Source organism: Miniopterus schreibersii (assembly GCF_964146895.1).
Source record: "Miniopterus schreibersii genome assembly, chromosome: 4".
NCBI classification, from domain to species: domain Eukaryota; kingdom Metazoa; phylum Chordata; class Mammalia; order Chiroptera; family Miniopteridae; genus Miniopterus; species Miniopterus schreibersii.
This window is the reverse complement of record NC_138105.1, coordinates 27,766,270-27,787,371: the sequence shown is the minus strand read 5'-3', so window position 1 is coordinate 27,787,371 and position 21,102 is coordinate 27,766,270. Positions and strand designations below refer to the sequence as shown.

General features: G+C 54.9%; 1 protein-coding gene across 2 annotated transcripts in view; it reads right to left on the bottom strand.

Moving 5' to 3' along the window:
• Positions 1-20,883, bottom strand: part of UNC5A (unc-5 netrin receptor A) — a 56,261-nt gene extending 35,378 nt beyond the window's left edge. The window contains exon 1 of one of the 2 annotated variants that reach the window (XM_081135403.1): positions 20,432-20,883. In XM_081135403.1, coding sequence (XP_080991529.1) covers positions 20,432-20,501 — 70 coding nt within the window. In that variant the 5' untranslated portion in view covers positions 20,502-20,883. The remainder of the gene's footprint in view (positions 1-20,431) is intronic. The other variant, XM_081135402.1, reaches the window with a different exon arrangement.
• Positions 20,884-21,102: the final 219 nt, after the last annotated feature.

The following is a 21,102-nucleotide window of genomic DNA, read 5'->3' as shown; positions in this document are numbered from 1 at the left end:
GACAAGCTCTGGGCAGGCAGCCGGAGAGAGAGGCTGCATGCCAACAGCATTAACTATAGGGCCTAACGGGAGCTTCCAGTCCTCACTGGCCTAGAGGCACCACCAGGCAAGGTGCCTGCACTAGAAGATAGTACAGAGAGGGAAGGGGTGGCTGCTCTGTGATGATAGGTGAGCTGCAGTACAGGTCAGCCCTGCGAGAGTGAGAATCTGGGAGTGGGGCTGGGGAACTCTGTGCAATGGAGTTTAACAGGGGTGTGGGAGTGGCAGTGGGGGTGAGGGACTGGGGAAGTAAAGGGAGTGGTGAGAGGGGACCCATCCTCATCAGATAGGGTCAAGCTGGTCCTAAATACAGACTCTCACACTACACATGATAAGGTTCCAGGTTGCTAGGTCTGGCCCGGGCATTTGGCTCTGCTGGGGACTTTCTCCATGACATTATCCTCACAGGGTAGAGGCTGATTTTGCCCAAGAACTACTCTGACTCTGAACTTATCTAAACCTTTCTGCAAACAATTTATATTTCCAACCTGTATCACCTCCAGGGAAATGATTTTCAAAGTTTATTCCCTGCTGAGTGCTGTAGGAAATTTCCTGTTACAGGTTTTAAAACACTTACTTCTCCTGAGCTTTGGTGGGGGCCAAGCATGGGGAGGCGTTCATTCTGTTAGGCTGGGATTTAGTGAAGGAGCCCATATTTCCTTCTCTGTGCCCTTTCTGATTTTATAGACTTCTAACATATTCCTTCTTAGCCTCTCTCTGTACAATGAAGTTGTCCCAGATGGGCTAGTGATTTTATATGACAGCTCCCTCCTCATCACAACTCTCTTGATAACAACCACTCAGTTGTACTGAACTTTATAGTTACCTACACATTGTCATCTGTGTGAGATCTCAGTCTCTCTTAAACCCTGTGAAGCAGGCCCTTGGGGATCTCTACCTCCATTTCACAGATATATAAACTGAGGGTCAAGGAAGGGAAATTAATTACCCAGATCACATAAGTCTGTATTAAACCTCAAGTCCCCCCCAATCTCTGGCTGGTGCTCCCCTAAAAAGGCATGATCACAAGCACCCCAGATTGTTGAGTGCAGGTACCCCTCACTCATGTGTTGGGAGAATGGAACATTTATGGCTTGTTTCAAACTCACTTCCCAACCATGTGCAGCCTTCTATTGTCCATCTGGGTCCCTCTTTAGGAAAGAAGCTCCAAATACCCTCCCCTGGACACCATCCACATCATTTCCCCAGAACTAAAACTCGTTGGTCATTCTCTGCCCAGTCTACTGCATTTCAAGATACAATTTTCCTAAAGCTTATCCCTCCCCAGCTTGGCATTTTACTACCACCCAGGAGAGTTTCGATTTCACTGCAAACTTGGTGATTTCACTGTACACAGCCTCTTCCAGATCTTTTATTTAAATGTTAAAAAAAAGATTAGCTCCAATTCTTGGCTGAGCTTACATCTTACACTCCTCTATCCTGAAGACTGTTTATTCATTCAGACCTTTTGTTTCCTTTCTTTGTCAGCTCCTTATCAATGATAAAACAGTTGCTTTGAGATTCCAGAGAATCCATTTTTAAGACACAGTTACACATGGGACCCACACCCCAGAACACTTGAGATAAACACAGTCAGAGGACAGACACATACACCCTTTATCAAATCATACACTGATACTAATGCTGGTGCCTTGACCCACACTCTCAGGCACACTGTTCACCCCACACTCACTCCCCCCTCACTCACACACCTGAATGTCAAGGGGAGACTCATGCTGCCCTTTGATGAGCCCAGCGATTTCGTATGTTTGACAGGAGGTAAGGGGATGGAGCCAGGCAGGGAAATGCCAGCACATGGGAGAAATGGATTGGAGGCTCTGGAGCATCTGGAACTATTGGGAGAGGATGAGGGAATTCCCTGAAATTTGGACTGGGTGGATAGAGAATCCTGGATGAGGACCTCTCTTGGACATGGGAAGGGAGCCCAGTTAGTCGCCCAGCTGCTCCCCCCTGGGAGCATTCAGGCAAAACTCACAAGCTGAGCACAAACCAGACCAGGCAGGCAGCCTCTGCTCACACTTAGAAGACAGACAGGCCTGGAAGGTGGTCCTGAGCTCCCAGGGGCTAGCCTTGAAGGGCAGGCATTACTGCTTTTCAAGCCTGCAGTGAGGTCACCTTCACCCATGTGTACACACATCCTCAGTCACAACAGCACCAAGGTCCACCTCCAGGTGTACAAGCCAGCCCCAGGCCAGAGGCTCATCTAGTGTGTGAGAACACTTGTTCCCCCAATCAGGCCACCCAGAGACCACCTCTCTCCCTGGCCACACTGCCTGCAGAGTACAGAGGTTGCCCATGGTGCAAGGCAGGGGCCTGGAATTTCCAAATGCTTCCATGAGAAGCAGTTGCCTCCTGAAATCCCGAAGGGGTGATGACTCTCAGCCTTGAGAGTCATAGGATCACCAACCAGCACTCAGAGCACTCCAGTCCCTCTCACACTCCATTCTGCTCCGGGGCAGGCATATTGGCACATGTCTCCTGTAGCCGCCTGGCACAAGTTGGGCCTAGCCTGCCAGCCACTTTGGCCCAGCTAAAGGGAATGGATCACCGAGGCTGGTCCCCACAGGAACCCTCACAGCACACATGAGGCTCCTCAGAGAACTGGGAGGGATGAGAGAGGGACACTGGCAAACTGAACTATAATCAGGGACACCATCTCCCAGCACCAGGGGAGAGCTTCTCCCTGGGAGGGCAGGATGGGGGGCTCAGACTCCTGCAGGGACACAGGCAGAGGCGAGATGGAGGGTGGGAGGCAGACACCTCTGGACAGCCTGTCTCTGAGCACACAGAGCCCTGCTCTCTTCCGCCTCTGTCCTGCTGCTCGGGAGTCCAGTAGTCAGATCCTTTTTGCTCTTTTTTGTTCTCTCCTAGCATTTTTCTTCCTCTCGGGGTCCTCTGAGAAAGCTCCATAGAAAGATCTTTAAATAAATGGCCCCTCCTGGGCCCTGGGGAATATATTAGAGCTCGGAAGTGATGGCCAGAATGGGGGAGTAATCCAGGAAAGACAGAAAGACATATGGTGCAGGCTGGGTCGCTAGTGCCAACCATGTATCTCGGCAGAGCTGGGGAGCATGAGCCACTTTCTCACAGGCAGACGGGACAGGGACTGAGACGAGAGAGGAGGGCACCATGCCTCAGCCCCTTCTGTGTTCTCTTCTGCACTCCCAACAGCACGCAATGAATTCATCTCTTCATTTGTTCTCTGGCTCGTTGCCCATCTCCTCCAGCAGAACATGGGCTCTAAGAGGGCATGCGTGCAGCTCCCCCATTCTCCCTGGCCTCTCCAGGACTGGCTCAGAGATGGTGCTCAACACACATTTGTTGAAGACATGAGTTGAGGGATAAACAAATGAGTAGGTGAGGAATAAATTAACGAGTGAAGCCACCCTGGCAAACCCACGCTATCCAACCTGCTGCACCCAAGCCCGTCTAGGAGACAAAGCCAGGCTCCTGCGGTCGTTCAGAGAAGCCCCACCTCAGGCCCGAGCAATGGCCTAAAAATGCTCTTGAGTTGAGCTACTCCAACTTGGCCCCAGCTCCAGATGTTCCTGCTGGGCCCTGGGCTTTATCTAATTACCCACATCCTGGGGCAAGAGTGGCCACTACATGGGCCAGTCCCGTGCTTGGCACTGGATGGGGAAGAGATGGTATAACAAGGTAGGAGTCTAGGCAGAGGCGACCCCCTTGCAGACCCCTGACTGTCCTCTTGCTTCTTTTCTGCCTGAGGGGTGACCAAGCCCTGCCCGTCTACCTTCACCCTGGCTGGCACAGTCCCTGCCATGCCAGCCCTCGCCTGGATCATTCTGGTACTGAGCTTTGCTCTCTCACTCACTGATCTGCCACCAACATCCTTCTAAAACCTGGGTCTGATCACGTGGCTTTCCTGATTTAAAATCTTCAGCAGCCTCCCACTGTCTCTGGGGTGGCTCAAAACTCTTTGGTGCGGCGTTAAGGGCCTTGCGTAACGTGGACTCAACTTATCTTCACAGCCTCAACTTCAGGCCACCATTACCATGGCAACACTAGGACAGTAGCTAACGGGTCTCGAATTCTTACCACACACCCTGGCCTCAGCCACACACTATGACACTGGCTAATTTGCTCCTCTCATTCCATGGCATAGGTGAGCACTGTCCTATTTTACAGATGAAGAAAGTGAGGTAACCAGAGAAGTTAAGTGATTTGCTCCACGCTGAACAGCAGTAACAACCATGAGAATTATTATTAGAGCTGAAATGCACTGGGCATGAACTCTAGTTCTGGCACTGTTCCAAGCGTTTCACAACTGTTACCCCATTTAGTCTTCAGAGCAGCCCTCTGAAGTCAGGCTGCCAGCCAAACACTTGCCTTCTCCACACCTTGGTTTCCACATCTGTGAAATGGGAGCATGATGACAGCACTCCTCAAAGCTCTGCTGTAAGGCTTCAATGGTACTGCATGTGAAAGTGGTTAGGACAAAACAGGGCCGGTTCCTGAGCAGGGGTATCACGGTGGGCTTTAGAAAGATGCAGGCACAGCCTTGGGGCCGGGTTGGTTGGGGACAGGGTGACAGATGAGGCACTCCACCAGGAGGCAGTGGCCGGTGGTCAGGCTCTAAGCGGTAAAGGGGGTAGGGGAGGATGAGACAGGTTCAAGGATACCTGGTTTATGGGGAGGACCAGCTCTGGGCTGGAGGATGGGGGACCACAGCAGAGCAGGGTTGTGGAGAGAGGGAAGACAGGCCCATGTGCCAGCCCACCCCCAACACTGGCATGTCTTCCAAGGAGCAGAAAGAGGGGTGGATCCAAGGTTCACCCTGCAGGGGATGGAACTTCCAGGACACTCCTGTGTACAAGCTGTCTTGAGCACTCTTGGGCCGAGAAGGCAAGTGTCCCTGTGTCAGTAGAACTGTGATGGACAAAAAGGGTGCCATGGCCCCTGGCATTGGAGACCTGGCCCCAGGAACAGGGACAAGAGGCCCTGGGGACTCCATACCAGCCGACTGGAGTTGCGAGCTGCAGTCCCGTAAATTGCACCCTGGACCAGGCTGGCAGTCCATTAACATGAAAGGTTTTATCGTACTTTACAGCCTTGCTGTCTTGTATGTGACAGCAGGTAATTAAAACAATAATTGTTTTCTGATGTCGCTTCTGCTGAACGATAAAAGCTTCTAGTTATTTTCCTTTCACTGGGGTAAGTGGTGGGAGAGGTCTGATCTGTGGGTGGGGTGCAGGGCCACGAGTGTTGGGGAGGCCCAAAAGGTTGAGGAAGGGCCTCCTGTGTGGCCATGACAGAGAGAGGCCTGTAGGAGGCTGATTCTCACTTGGCAAAGTTCTGAGCACATCCTGTCGCGACAGTACACACATGTGGCCCCTGCAGGCATGTCCTTTATGCCCAGACCTCAGCTGTCCTGTGAGCAGCTCTGGAGAGGGCCACCTGCTTGGGAGCCCCCAGGAGGGGAGGAGAGGATTCCTGACCAAGAAGGTTGGCAGCAGCTGGGGTCTGGAGGAGTTGGTTTGTCCAAAGTCCTAGGGCACCCCTCAATAACTCCCATCTACCCAGAAAGGGAGACACTTGCCCACTCCTTGCCACCTCCAGTCCCATGCCCAGGAAGCCCACAGTGGGTACAAGGTAGTGGCTGGCGTGAGCTCTGCTTGCGCTGGTGCCCATGAATGACATCACGCTTGGGGCTTCCCTGCCCCCACTGCCCCCAGGCCTGCAGTAAATCACTCTGATGCTTTAAAACAAATACTTCTTAATCACTAAAAATTGAAATGATTTCATGTGAAAATGTTAATGTATTCGGAATCACAGCCGAGCACTGCGTCTGACAAATTAGCACCCAGCCCGCCGCATTGTTTGTAGCTACATTTATCCTGGTGACGAGACACACGCACAAAATGGAGCAGAGGGGCTGCCAGGGCAGCTCCAGGCTGGGGGGGGGGGGGGTTGGAGGAAGAGGGAAAGGACAAAGGGAGCAGGCGTCCCAGAGGAGAGGAGCAGCCCAGCTCTCCCGACAGCCAGCCTGACCCACTGCTTGAGGTTAGAGGGCCAGGGAGAGTTAGTAGGGTCTTGTGTCCCCAGATGCCCCGGTCCACTAACCTGCCCTTTGATGCCAATCCTGGACCATGAGACCCAACCAGGCGGTGCTGGATGGTTTGGTGGCAGGCTCCACCCAGACTCAAGCACTTATAAAGCATGAGCACCATGAGAGAGGAAAAATAATTTTCACAAGAATTTAATATCAGAAATAAGCATGTGGAGAAACTGGAACCTTGTGCATTGCTGAGGGGAACATAAAAGGGTGCAGTTCCTGAGGAAAAGTTTGGTGGTTCCTCAAAAAATTAAACCTAGAATTACCATATGACCCAGTAATTCCACTTTATATGTCCAAGAGAACTGAGAACAGGTGTTTAAACAAATACTTGCACACGAATGTTCAAAGCAACATGAAACATGATAGCCAAAGGGTGGAAACGACCCAAGTGGAGGATGACTGATAAGCCAGCTGTGGTCTCTCCACACAATGGAATACTATTCAGCCAAAAAAAGGAAATCAGGACTGACACATGCCACGCTGTGGAGCAACATTATGGGAAAACATTACGCTAAGTGAAAGAAGACAGTCATGAAAGGCCACATATTGTATGATTCCATTTACATAAAATACCCAGAATAGGCAAATCCATAGCAACAGAAAGCAGGTTGGTGTTTGCCAGGGGCTGGGGAGAGTGGGGAATGGAGAGTGACTGCTAATGGGGTCTCCTTTGGGGCTGATGAAAATGTTTTGGAACTAGATAGAGGTGATGGTTGCATAACATTGTGAACATACTAAATTATATATATATGCATCAAACTGCTTGAGAAGAGGGTGAGACTCCACTTCATTGGACTTCAGCTCATTTTACAGGCTTGTCGCTGATATTGGGAGGTGGTGGGGACAGAGGCACTGAGACGGCAAGATGGTGCTGAAATGGCCAGTCCTGCCTTCTCCCCACACCCTCCCCTGCCCCTGCCTGCACACGCGCCCCTGCCTCAGGATCAGCTCCATGATAGCCCACACTCGGTCATTCTAGATCATTCTCTCCATTTCACAAATGAGGCAGACAGTGTGTCTGGTCCGGGGCTCACACTCTGAGCACAGAGCAGACCTGGGGCCCAGCCTCCTGACCCTCAGTCCAGGGCTGTGTCCAGCCACTCCAGACCTGGGCTCTGTCATGCAGCACTTCCCGTCACTGGGGTCTCAAGTCACATGCCACCTCCTCAGAGAGGCCTGACCATCCAGTCTAACTTGCCTAACTTGCCGCCCACCATGCCCACATCCAGCTTACTTGCCTTCTAACTCCTGAAGGGCAGTCCTCATTCTCCGACTCTATTGTTTATGGTCATCTCCTCCCACTAGAACATGAGTTCCTTGGTGGAGATGCTGCCCGCCTTGCTGCATGTGCATAGGTCCAGCACATAGTAGGGGTCCCATCAATGCTTACTTACTGACTGAAGTGCCCCATCTTCACCCAGTCCTGTCCCCCAGTCCATCCTCTCAGCTTCCTTCAAAAGCTCATGGGGCTCTTGGGTGGCTGCCGCGTGATGTGAGAAAGTCACTTGCCCTCCGAGCCTACCTACAGGGAGCTTATGCGCAAGTGCTTTGCACACACTAAGCACTCACGCTTGTCCTGCTCCCGCTCCTCCTCCTCCCAAGCCTTCAAGGACCCCAGCCTCTTCTGGCTCTGACAGCCTTCCATCCTGGCTCTATAAATCCTGAGTGGCCTCTGCATCCTGCCCACCCACCTCTTCCCCAGTTCTCTATTGTTGGCTTCGTGTTTCTGAGCACTGACCCTCAAGTGGCTCCTCCTGCCTCCGATTGGCTCGGGTATCCTCCAGGGATTGGCACAGGCGTCCTCCAGGCTCATCTGCATGGCCTTTCCCCACAGCCTTCCTCACAGCTGCCTCCTCTTCCTTCTCAAAACTTTAACTCCTGCCTGGCCCGGTGTGTCTCAGCGGTTGAGCATCGACCTAGGATCCAGGAGATCGCGGTTCGATTCCCGGTCAGGGCACATGCCCGGGTTGCTGGCTCAATGTCCAGTTGGGGGCGTGCAGGAGGCAACCGATCAATGACTCTCTCATCATTGATGTTTCTATCTCTTTCTCCCTCTCCCTTCCTCTCTCTGAAATCAATAAAGATGTATTTAAAAAAACAAAACAAGCTTTAACTCCTCCCGGGGCTCCCATTGCTCACTGCTTGTCAGGAAGGTCTTTCTTAGTCTCCTGTGTCTTCCCTGCTGGCTCTGGCCCTGCCCTCTAGGGTTACTCAGAACAAAGCAAATCCATGTCCCTCCTGCCTTCAATGCCCTGAATTAAACAGGACAGCCCATTGCCACCCTGACCTTCTGAAGACCTTTCTCCTAGGACATGATTTTACATCTGTCCCTCCATTACCCATAGCACCCGTGAGCTCTCACCACCCTGTTACCTGGCCAGAGCCAGTTTCTCTTGCTTGTGGCCAAAGTGCCCTGCCTGATGGCCATGCTCTGGGCGGGGCCTGGCAGAGGGAGTTCCTGGTGGAGCCCCCACCCCATGGAGCCCTCTTGTTCTTTCAGCTTCTCCCTCATTGAGGCTCCCTGTTCATTTTCTGTTTCTGACATCACTTCCCAAGGCTCAAAAACTCTGAATCATGTTTATCTCTCCCCTATCCCTCGCCCCCCACATGCAATATCCAGAGGCTCCTCCTTTCCATGTCTCCCACATCCATCTCTCCTACTCCATCTCTGCTGCTTGCTTGCTGGAAAGGGAGCCCTCATCATTTCTTGCCTGGATGACCGCTGCAGCCTCCTGGCTGGTCTCCTTGCCTCCAGCCTCTCCCTGCTCCCATCTATCCTCCATGCGCTGCCAGATAAATCTTCCTTAAACACTGCTCACTGCCTGTCACTCTCTAGCTCAACGACGTAGCCCTGCTGCTTGCTGGTCCCCCACAGGCACTGTCTGCTCCAACTGGGCTGTGCCTCCCAGCTCCCCTGTACACACACTGTCACCAGGGAATGCCTGGACGCTCTTCCCCCTCCCTTCACTGTCTGGCCCAATCCCACCACATGCCAAGGTCCCAGAAAGAGTCCCTCTCCTCCTCTGGCCTTAGGGCCACCACAATTCGGGATTAGAGGATGGGGAGGTTGGCCAGGGACCAGTCCTGAAGCCATAGGCCAGCCTGCAGACCATCAGGTAGGTTGTCCTTGCCTCGCCTGTCTGAGCTCTTCAATGTCACTGAGGCCCCTACATGTCCTGGGGACTCACCTGGCTTCCAAGCTGTCAGGAGTCATACCTAGACAAGTCACTCTGGGTGAGTCATCCTTTACCACGTCAACCTTCCTTCTCAAGCCGGCTCATGAAAGCTCGTCAGCCCAAAATGAGCACTTGCCAAGATTTTAGACCTTCAGGTCCTGCCCTTGATGCTCTCTGCCAGTGCTGTCAACCAAGGACCCTGTGCACTCCTCCAACCAACACACACACACACACACACACACACACACATACACACATACACATACTCTTCAGGGCTGTGTCACAGAGGGAGGCCAATAGTGAGCATAGCTGCTGCTATCCACACAGCACTGGTACCAGCTCCCCTTTACAGAGCTGTCACTGTGGGCCTGGTATGGAATAATCCAGTTCGTCCTTGAAACCCTCTGAAGTAGGAGCCTTTCATTTCTCACATTTTCTGGGTGAAGAAACCTAGACACTGAGAGCAAAAATCACCTGCCTGAGGTCACTCACTTTAGGATTCTAACCTAACCATTAGCTCCAGAGCTCTGCTTCTCAACCACAACTCTCTGGTACCTAACCGACTCCCCACCCCTCAGCCCACCAAAAAGCCTGGTGCCCGAAGGGAGCAGCCCTTCCAAGCCTGGGGAGGTCAATGGGTCTTGTAGGTAGAGGGCTAAGGAGCCTTTGCCATTCTCTTCAGGTGACCAGGGAATAGCAATGTGCTGGAACCAGCTCAGCCTGGCTCAAGAGAGCCCATCGTTAAAATTTCTGGAACTTTGCAAGCAGTCCACACTGCATTGGTAGCTTGAAATAGGATGTGGCGGGAGTATTTATACCATGAAAATTGGAAAATCAGTCCCCAGCCCTCCCAGAGAGCCACTGTTAAATTCACTAGCACATCTCTGCTGGGAGGGAATGCTGACCACCCTCAGGACATCCTGGACTATGGGAGGTGGGCTTCAGGCAATTCACACCAAAGACAAGCCCCCCAGTGGAGCCAGGGGTATGAAAGGAAAGGGTCTTGGGAAGACTGGGTAGGTCTCAAAGTTGAAATTCTGGCTGTGATCCCAAAGATCTGGAGGAAGGAGTCTAGGAAAGTGTCAGGGCAGCTGCAAGACATCTAGGTAGGCTCGGAGTCTGGCCAGACATGCCCAACATGGCCAGGTGGCACGAAACCAAGCACAAAGTCACCAGTGAGAGGTACAGACTAGAGAACTGAGCAAGGAAGGCTGAGGCTTGTGGGAAATGCAAAATCTACGTGGGAACGGAGGGGGGCTGGAAGGAGGAGAATCAGGAAAGGAGGGGCCTGCTGATGGGGGGGCTGGGAAGCTGGCCTCACCACTCCACTGTTTTGCACCCGAGGACACTGAAGTGGAGAGTGAGGACATACTCTAACAAGAAGGCACTCAAGACCAGTGGTTGTCCTGAATGAGGTCAGGCCTCTTGCTCCTGGTAAACCCCCAGGTCCTGGCAGGGGGCCTGCAGAACCTGCTGCTGACCTCGGAGAAAGTGGGGGTGGGAGTGGTCATGGAGCAGGAGATACATGAACTGCTGTCTAGTTTTCAAAAAAGGAAGTTGGTTTTGGTGAAGGCATCTTTTAGATTCACTGAGTGCAAGCAACACAAACCAATTCTCATAAATTTAAGCAAAAAAGGGAAAGTACTAGCGAGAAATTGGGTTGTTAAGAGAAGGAAAAAGAGGCTTAAAAGGGGGATCTGAAGCAGAAAAGGAACTAGGACAGGGAAATGACTTGCTTGTCTCGCATGGGTCCTGCTGCTGAGATGAAGGGGCCCCCAAATGCCCACTAAGGTTGCATTCTGGTGGGACTGGGAATGAAAGCTGGACAGATATAAAACCTGACAACTGGAATAGTTATAGCCTGGTAAACCTGATGCAAACCTCAGGCACGATTCCTGCTAGGGCTTCTTAGTCAGCTGCACATGACCAAGGGAATCAGGGACACAGACACGCTGGGACCCCCACGGACCCAGCACACCAAACCAGCTTCCCTTATTACAGGGCTACTGTTCAGGCAGATCAGGGCCAGACTGGAAACTGTGTGTCTGGATTTCAGCCAGGCACCTGATAACATATCTCAGGATCAGCAAATGGAGATATATGAACCAGATGACAGTACATTTAAGGGAATGTAAAACCTGTTGAATGCCCAATGCCCAGCATTGTTTTCTAGCATAGCCGATGTGGATCCAGATTCGGGTCTTTACCTTTGAGCCTCAGGCTGTGTCCCTGGTGCTATTCAACATTTTAATTAAATACTTGGGCAAAATGTATTGATGGCAAACTGGTTAAATCTGAGGATGATGTGCCCATTCCTTTTCAGTGGATAGAAAGCTGTGAGTGATGGCATATAGCCCGAGTAACAGGACAGGGGTATTGGTTGCTTGGGCTCAAGCTCAACTGCATAACCATAACCCCTGGCTGTGCGGACTGGTTCACACACGGCACAACACTTGAGCTGGACCAATGAGAAAAGGCACTGACATCTGTTAGATGGCTGAGGGAAGAGATGTTTTTCATCCCCTCACTCCCCACACCCCCAAATTGGGCCTGCAAGGATGTAATTCTGGTAACTCCTGGCAGCCACCTTGGGACTTCGAGGAGAGAGCTTGCTGGAGAGTGACACCAACACCCCAAGAACCTAGATGAAAGATCCTGGTCACAGTGTTCTCCCTGGTTCCAACCATGCCTGAAGCCAGAGCTGCTAGCCCTGGCTTTTCAGTTCATGCACCAATAAATCTCCTCCCCCCCCTTTTTTTGCTCTAAGCCAATTTGGGTTGGGATTTCCAATATTTGCAACAGATACACTTAATATCCTATACTAGTCTATTAGTTCGCATTGGGGCATTGTGTCACAGTGGGATGAGCTCCTGGGATTGACATCTAGAGGCAGGTAACAAATACTGGGGGGGGGGGGGGCGCTCAGAACCATGCTACATCAGGGACACCTGAGAGACTGGAGATGCCAGACAGGAGTTCTGTCTTAAATAAAAAGGAGGAAGCCATCCTGAGTGGCCCCAGAAGGAAGAGCCAAGAGCCATTTGGGGGAGCTTATGGGGAAGGATTCCCCCTCATTATAAGTAAATGGCTTTGAAGGTGAAGACCTGTGGCCTCCGGCAAGTCAGAAAGCCATCTCCCAGGGGGTTTTGTAATACAAATCCTGTGATCTGGACAACAACCCTGCCCAGGTTTGGGAAATGAGAGGGTGGGGGTTCAGGAGGCAGGATACAAAGGGGAAATGGGCTCAGGGAGGTGAGGGGATTAGCTCCAGAATCAAGGTCTTTTAAGTCCATGGCCCTGACAATACATGGCCACATGGGAGGGACCAGAGTGGGGGAGGAGTCAGGCCAAACAGTAACAAGGTCTCAACTCTGTCACTTCTGAGCCTCAGTGTCCTCATCTGATGAATGGAACTAATCTCACCTACCTCATGGCTGTCAGATGATTCAGACAGAACCCAGCACACCATGGTTACCACCAAGTTAATTAAGAATAAAAAAAATGTGACAGTCACGGAAGGCTCCTGCTCTTCCTGCCCCAGACTTCTCTCCTCTTAGCAGGAGAATGCTTTTGGATGTCAAAGACCTGGACTGGAACCCCAGGATGGCCAGGGGTTTGGGACGCCGTGTTCTCCCTCAACTGTAAAATGGGACGACCACAGCGGCGCACTAGAGGCCCCTGACCTACAGGAGGTGCTCAGGGGGTGGGGTGTTCGCCTCCCCTCCGCGGCATAGTCAGCCCTGTGCCCTGCAAGACCTACAGGCCCCAGGCTGCCAGTAGGGCCCACTGCCCAGCCACGTCGCGGGGCCCAGGAAGGCGGCGGGGCGAGCGCGGGGGCTGCAGCTGGCGCGGGAACCGGGAACGGCGGAGGCCGCCCGCCGCCTGCCCGGAGGCTGGACGCCCGCTCCCCGGGTAGCAGCCGAGCGCTCAGCCAGGAACTTGTTAACAGGCCCCGAACAAAGAGCCGCTAATCCGGCGGGCTGCCGCAGGCGGGCTGGCGGGCGGAGGGACCCCGCCCCTTCTCCGCGCCGCGGCCGGATTCACCGCGCGCTGCCCGCCCGCGCCGGGCGGGGCGAAGGCGGGAGCCGCGGGGCGGGCGCGCGGGCCCCGCCCGGACTCCAGCTCCCATTGGCTCAGGCGCCGACGCCCCGCGGCCGCTCGCGAGTCCCGCAGCCCGCCTGGCCCGAGGCCCGCCTCTAGCCCAGGACCCCCTGCCAAGTACAAGGACAGCGGGGTGCGGCTGTTTTAGGGAGAAGGTAGGCTCTGGTCACTCGGGGACGCTAAGTTAGCGCTCCTACCTGCCTGCGTCTGGCACCATTTTTTTTGGAGGGGGGGCTGGAAAGATGCAGATATGGGAAAACCAACAGCCCCTCAATTCCATTTGGTCTCTGCCTCAATTAGAAGGGGGTAGGTCTAATTCGGGGTGTACTCCCCTGCAGGCTGCCAGCTGGACATGCTGGGGTGGAAAGCCCGGAATTCCACCTGCCACTCTTGACTAGAAAGGTGTAGAGCAGAGGTGGAATACAGGGTCCAGAGCTCCTCCCCAGGAACCCTGTAGCTGTCCCTCAGGCTGACTACCCCTCCCCAAATCCCAGCCATATATTTGCCTGGAGCTCAAGGTGACCCTGAGCCTTCCAGACAGACACAGCTCTGACATCCAGGCTTGAGGAGGGGTTGGTCTAGGGGACTCACCCATCAGGATGCTGGCACTCCACGATCTTGCCATGGTCCCACTCATAGGCAGGGACCTCAGAGCCCCCTCCCCCACCTGAATAGGACCTAAGACTTGCTCCTTTGTTACCTACTCTGGGGATGAGCAGCTGCCACTCAGGCCTTTCCTGATCTCTATAGTCACCTCCTCTCCCCATTTCAAACGGGGCTGGGATGGGCCAGCCAACCACCACACTTTGGGAGTACACACTAGGGCTTCTGTATGCCCCATCCCTAGGCATCAAAGGGGCAGAGAAAAGATGCCAGGCCTGTCCTCATCCCAAAATGGAGGCCTTCCCTCAGGCCTCTGTCCTCCCACGTGGACCCCTAGGTGTACCCTCTCCCACAAAGAGGGCACCAAGGACTACCCCACTCCTCTAAGGAAGGGACAGAACAGTGCCCTCTGCTGTATCCATCACCATCAATTGCAAACATTTATTGAGTTCCTGTTGTATGCAAGGATTAACACACATCAGGATATCTAATCTGCACAACTGCCCTTTTATGACTCTGTTTGAGTACCAGGGAAACTGAAGAAATACAGGGAGGCATGAATCCACAGGCAGGACTAGGGTGAGGCATGGGGGATACCAAGAGCACTCACCCTCAGGGGCTCACCCTGTACTTGCGTGACTTAAAGTTTGCACCAGAGGCACCTCCCTTGCCTCGCCCTAGTCCCAGCCTTGGTCCAAACCAAGACCCTAGAGCCTGCCAACTGAACCCATCACCTCCTCCACATTCCTGAGGTTCTGGCTCCTGGGGCCAAAGGCTGCTGCATCTGACATTAGCGCCTTTGAAGGGGGTGGGCCTCAGGCACTGGCACTCTGATCTTCTGGGGGTCCTAAAGGGCTGTTTCTGCCACTGAGGGTATTCACCAGCTAAAGCAGAACCCTGCTTCCTGGGTTGGGTGCAGGGACTCAAAATTCCTACTTCTACCTTACAGCCACCTTCAGTCCTGCGGCAGCAGCCACCTGGCTCCAAGGCAATGCAGGCAGCTGTTGCCAGGGTGGTTGGTGGATGTGGCAGGTGCTGGGCAGGTGTGAACAGTTCTTGGGGGAACCTACTGTTGAGGGCACAGTCCACCCCAGACTCCCAAGGCAGCCACCCTGGGCACCAGCCTCTGCCCCAATAGTCATCAAGTCCAATCCTTTAGTATACAAAGAGGCAAACAGCCCAGAGAGGTTAAGTGATTTGTCCAATATCACAAAGTAATCAAATGGCAGAGCCAAGACTAGAACTGAGTTCTATCCAGGGCTTCCTCCCCTCTTTGCTGCCATGTTCTGTGTGTCAAAGATGACCATCAGCACACAGTTCCAGGACAAGCTGAGCCCAAATCATCATCTTCACAGAATCCCCTAAGAAAGCTCTGTACACAATGAAGGATTTTGTGTCTGAATCAGGCCTGAGTCTCTGCAGGAGGTGGTGAGTATGCAGATGAGGGGTGGGGGCAATGACCCCCACCTGGGGCTTCTGCCTGGAGCTAGAGCAGTAAAAAGTGAAGCAGCTCACATAAGGGACCTTCTCTCCTATCTCTGGGCTTGGGCCCTGACGCAGCTTAGGACCCCACCTGTCCTAAATTGTGCCCCTTCAAATGCCAGGAAAATGAAAGAAGGAGACAAACAAGTCATAGGTGCTTGCTCCAAGTCAGGGCCTACCCTGGGGTCCTCTCTCTGTGTTGCCCATCAACTTATTACTATAACCCTAAGAAGCAGATGTGACCCAATTTAAGAGATGTGGGAACAGGCTGGGGAGTAAAAGTTATTTGTTAGGTGGCTTAGACTGAAACCTGGGCCCATCTGCCTCCAAAGCCCTGCCCTTTCTACTCCACCTGATAGGAAGAGGGAGCTGAGGCTCCCCAAAAGGCAGGAAGATCCTCCTATGCCACTCCCATGGGAGCAGACAAGAGGAACATGGGGTGGGCTGGTACAATTGGTCACAGGAAGCTGAGCACCTATCTGGGTGGCAAGGATGGTTGGAGACAGGGGCCAAGCTCTCCTGGGGTTCAGCCTCAACCGGGACCCAAGTAGGTGCTGCACAGAGCAGCTCAAGTCTTGATGTCAACTCCAGCCCTGAGGATAGGGGTGGGGTCTGAGGAAGAGGCCACCAGTACAGGTTGTCCATTCAGGATGAGCAAGGTCATGGCTCGGTGCCCCTCAGCTCTACCTTTCAGAGGTTTGAGTCTGCAGCTCTGGGACCCAGAATGAAGTTACTCATACAAGAAGACACCCATCTGGGAAAATCTATGGCTGGGAGGGGGAAGGGTGAGCAGGGAGGTTCCTAGTAAACATACATGGACATACAACCTTCGTGAGGAACTCACAAACACGGACACTCATGAAAGCTGGCTTGCCGTCAGGGTGAGGGGCCAGGGCACAGCTACCCCATGGTAGAGTCTCACCTTGCTCATCCCAGCCCTGGACAGGTGCCATTTCCAGCCCTGGAGCAGGGCACGCTGTGTTTGGGGACAGGAATGGGGAGGGCTGCTGAGGGGGGCACAGCAAACTTCTCTCCCCTTCCCCAGTGGCAGCAGCCAAAGAACCCAAATTCGAGAGGAGGAAATAAAGAGAAAAAAGAAGCACTTGACTGGCCGTGACCCGGAGCATGTTGGGGGCTGAGAGCGGGGTCCTAGTGCCATAGACAATGGCAATACTTGTGGGAAATGCTGGAGTGAATAAGGTGGCTCAGGCCAGAGGCTTCTGGCAGCTGCCCCAGGCCACTTGGCTCCCCAGGGCCAAGGAACCAGTACCTCCATCCTGTAGCCCACTGAGCTCATCACTATGCCTCGGCCCCTACCTGGGCCCTGGGAGGAGCTGGGGAGGCCTTCTGGAGGGGGCTGGATTAAAGGTGGGGGCTGAGATAAGCAGAAGGGCACACACAGAGCTGAGGATGTTGGGGTGTAGGACGGGGAGTGTAGCTGGCAGGGCAGGGGGTACAAGGTTCTGCAAGGCAAGGGAGTTACAGTGAGGAAGCTGGAACCTGTCCAGGGATGTGGGTGAGCAGCCCACCAGCATTCAGAGCAAGGGAGAACATCTCCCTCCCAATGGATCAGCCCAGTGAAGCATGGTGACTTGGGGGGTCCCTAAGCCCCACCCCTCCCTGGCTTGGGGTTGGAGGCAGGCACCGGGGAGGCACAGGTTCAAGCCTGGGCACCAGGGACATTAATCTAATTGGAGGAGTCTTAGGAGGGCGATGAATGGGGGTGGCTTAGGGGAGAAGGGTGAAGGAGAAAGGGGCTTGGGGGGAGTGACAAAAGAGAGAGACACAAGCAATGTCGCAAGTAGGACTGAGCTGGAGGACTTGGTGACAAATTAGAAATGAAGCGTGAAGGAGAAGGGAGAGCTGAGGGAGACTCTAAGGTTTCCAGCCCCGGGGCTTGGGGAATAGGGAGAGGGGGATGGCAGGGCCCGTGGGAGGGAGGGGCAGCAGGAGATGTTTGGCCTGGAATGAGCAGGCCCAGGCTTGTATGTGTGTGGACAAGCCCAGCACTGGGGCCTTCACCTGGAGAAGGGGTCCCCCACCTTTTAGGCTGAATGATTTGAGTCCGCAGATCTGTGACCTGGAGCAGCACCAGGCAGGAGGAAGGGATGTAAGACAGTGGGGGCCATGGGAGCTTGGGGTGGGTGGTGGCTCCAGCCTGAGGCCAAAGCTGGCTGCTCCTAAGAACCAGGTCAGTGCCTCTTGGTTGGGGTTTGGTACCTGAACCAATGCCAGTTCCTGGGCTCCTGAGGGAAGCCCCTCCCACCACAGGCAAACGGAGTCAGAAGACCAGCCCTCTTCTGGAGATACCTGGGGGGCCCCAAAGCCTAACTCATCCCATCTGCAAGGCAGAGTGAATGAGAACAGAATATTTCTTAGCCCTAAAGAATTAAGACACCCTCCCCACAACCAACTGTTCCAATTTGGGGGTGAGAGGTGGACAGAGGGGTCCAGGACCAGCCCTGAGGATAGGGGTGGGCCTGAAGAAGAGGCCACCAGGACAAATTTTTGGGGTCAGGATGGGCCAGGTCCCCATGGGCTCCTCCCCTAGGACTGTGGAGATATGTGTGAAGAGAAACATACAGATGGGTATGGCCCACAAGGGCAGAGAGGCAGGTGCCAACTGTGACTGGGAATGAATGGGAAAATCCTGTGAGACAGGTGGGTCCCTGTGTATAGGGACACAGAGAAGGGCCTATCAGGTGAGTATGCTGAAGGGACAGGCTTTTTGTGTGGCCCAGGGTGGACGCTCAGCCTGGGGAGCAGGAAGCTGCCATAGTGCTGGCCACCACCTCCCCCCGCGCCCCCTGCTGGCTGTCCCTCAGCCACTTGCACACATTTTCTCCCCAGGCTGATGTTCTCCAGTAGCTGATGGGTGGTGTAGGGGGAGCCAGGTTCATCATAGGGCCAGCCTGTCTGGGCACATGTGCCCGGAGCCTGTGAGGAACAATAGTAATGGCCCCAGGTGAGAAGTAAGGCCCCTCTGTGCCCTTCAGCAGCTCCTTCCACAGGCCTGAGTGGATGCCCGGAGGCTCTGCTTCAGGGCAGTCCTATGGCACATGGGCCCACCTGCCAGCTCCCTGGACAACCTTGGGCTAAGCCCCAACAGGTGCTCCACCAACCAGTGATGCAGTCCCCTGACTCTACAGTTTCCTGAGGAATCCATGTGGCAGGCCCCCACCATGGTTGTGGTTCTCTGTCTCACCAGCACCCATCACCCCCTTACCTACATATGCTCACCTGTGCAACTGCTCACAACCATCACATATGAGTGGCAGGCCACACACATACCAGTGCTGCATACATTGCTAGGCCCCGTCATCACCAGGGCACACATGCCAACTCACAGCCCTAACACATGATTACGTGGGCAACATGCAGATATGACCACACAGCCCTCTCACATGTCCGACGCAGTAAACCTTCCCTGGGCATCTATTCGGTATCTGACAACACCTTCCCTGGGCGAGGAGCATGAACACTTCCAGCTAACAATGGTCAGTGGTGAAACCCGCACCCTCTGAGGGTGGCACACACACTCTTAACATGCACATGTGTGCAAATATGAACACACACCCAGAGGCAGTGCAGCCTCCTAGCTAGGTCAGGATTAGAAGGGGAGGTCATGGGGCAAAAGGGTTTGTTAAAGTGAGGATTTGGGGGGATGATGGGGTGAGAGAGAAGGGATATAGAGTGGATGGGATGCAGTAGAGGGAGGACTTAGGGGGCAGGATGGGAGGGTGGCCAGACAGTGGTGGGTGCAGGACGTGCTACGCAGAGTCCCTTTAAGGAAACAGCTATCAGCCTCAATCATCGGGCTGGTCTCTGAGCAATCACTCATTGATCTCCGATCAGTCTGGCTTTGAATCTCAGGAATCCCAACACTCCCTCCTGACACCCCTGGGATTAAAAATGGCCTGGCCAGGCAGAAGGGCACCTCACAGGTTCTTGGAGCAGCAAGAATCAAGAATTGCTAGGGCAAGCCCCATGGCCTCTTAATCAAATAAATGACCCCCCCCCCCACACACACACATAAATAAGTTCAGCTCTGCTAAGTGCATGGGTGGGGGGCAGAGATCAGGAGGTTGCAACAGCTCAGCCTGGGTGGAAGCGCAGGGAGAGCAGACAAAGGATGCAGGGGACCTGCCTCCCCCGGCAAAGGAGGTGGGTTGAGGGCTGAGTTGCCAAGCAGGTTAGGGTGGCCAATGGGACATAAAGGGAGGAGGAAGGGCTGTGTAGTAAAAGGGAGAAAGGAAAGCGGAAGTGAACCCACCATACACAACTGTGGCCCCCACGCGCCAGGTGGGGCCAGGAGCCACAGCCCCAGTGAGGGGCCCGCAGTGCTCGCGCCGGCTGCAAGGGCTGGGGGCTGGTGTCTGCGCCTCCACGTCTGAGTATGTACGTGTGCGAGCGTGTGCGGCGGGGACAGAAGAGGACACTGTGTTCTGGACGTGGGCAGAGGCCAGGTGCCAAGCTAGGAACTGTGAGTAGCTGTCTGAGGCAGATGCTACCGGGAAGAGGTATCTTAACCGCCCTTCTTGATTTCCTGGGGACTGGGATGTGGTCAAAACCCTCTAATCTGCGACCCTCAAAGTCAGGCTCCCGGGGGCGTTGATTCAAACCCCTGACCCTGCCCTGGGGCCGGCAACCAGCAAACTTCCCTCGCCCGGAGGCGTGGGGCGTCTGTACTCGCCAGTCCCGCGCGCTGACAGCTGCTCTTGGACTTGGCAGAACCCAGGCTTCAGGGAAAGCGCGCGGGGAAACTGCGCAACAATGAGAAGCGGCCCCCGCGTCCTGCCTCGCAAAGTTTGGCCTCGGGGGACTCCCAACTGGGTCCGGCAACGGGGGTCAGGGACCACCCCCCATTCCAGAGCAGCGAGCGTTTGTACGCACTGTCCCCCACAAACCTCCCCAGAACGTGCACGTGACTCACCGGAACCGCGGAGCCAGGCGGCAAGGACTATGCCCAGGAGCGCTGGCCACAGGCCGGGCCGGATGGCCATGGCCGCGGGCAGGCGGGCCGGTCGCGGTGGCCCGCAGGCGGGAGGGCGGCTTTCAGCGCCTCAGCCCAGAGCCCCAGCCCCGGGCGCCCTCGGGGCCCATGCCAGCGGACTGCCGGGCGGCCGGTTACGGGGCGCACGCGGCGCGTGGCTCCCCTGGGCACCCGGAGCGCAGCAATGCAGCCGGGGCGGAGCGCAGAGCCAGCCGCGCCGCGCACGGAGCCAGCCGCCGAGCGGAGCCCGCAGCCAGGGAGCGGGCCGGCGGGCGCCGCAAAACCCGGACTGGAATGTCGGAGCGGGACAGTGGCAGGGCGGGGCGGAGGAAGAAAGGAGGGGCCGGGCCCCCTCGCGCTATGCATGCGGGCCACAGCCAGCTCCGGGGATCCCTCTCGGCGAGGCCCTAGGCTCCTCCGGGGAGGGTTTGGGGTGGTGGGCGGGGAGGCCTCCCACCGCCCCGCGGGGTCTCCTGAGACAGGGCCAAGAGTCTGAAACCCGGAGTGGATCGCTTCTCGGATCGGGGCTCTCCCGGGCCCGCCAGCCTGCGCACAGGTGGCTCGGGAGGGGCGCAGGGCTGCAGCGACCGCGGAGCAGCGCCAGTCTGCAG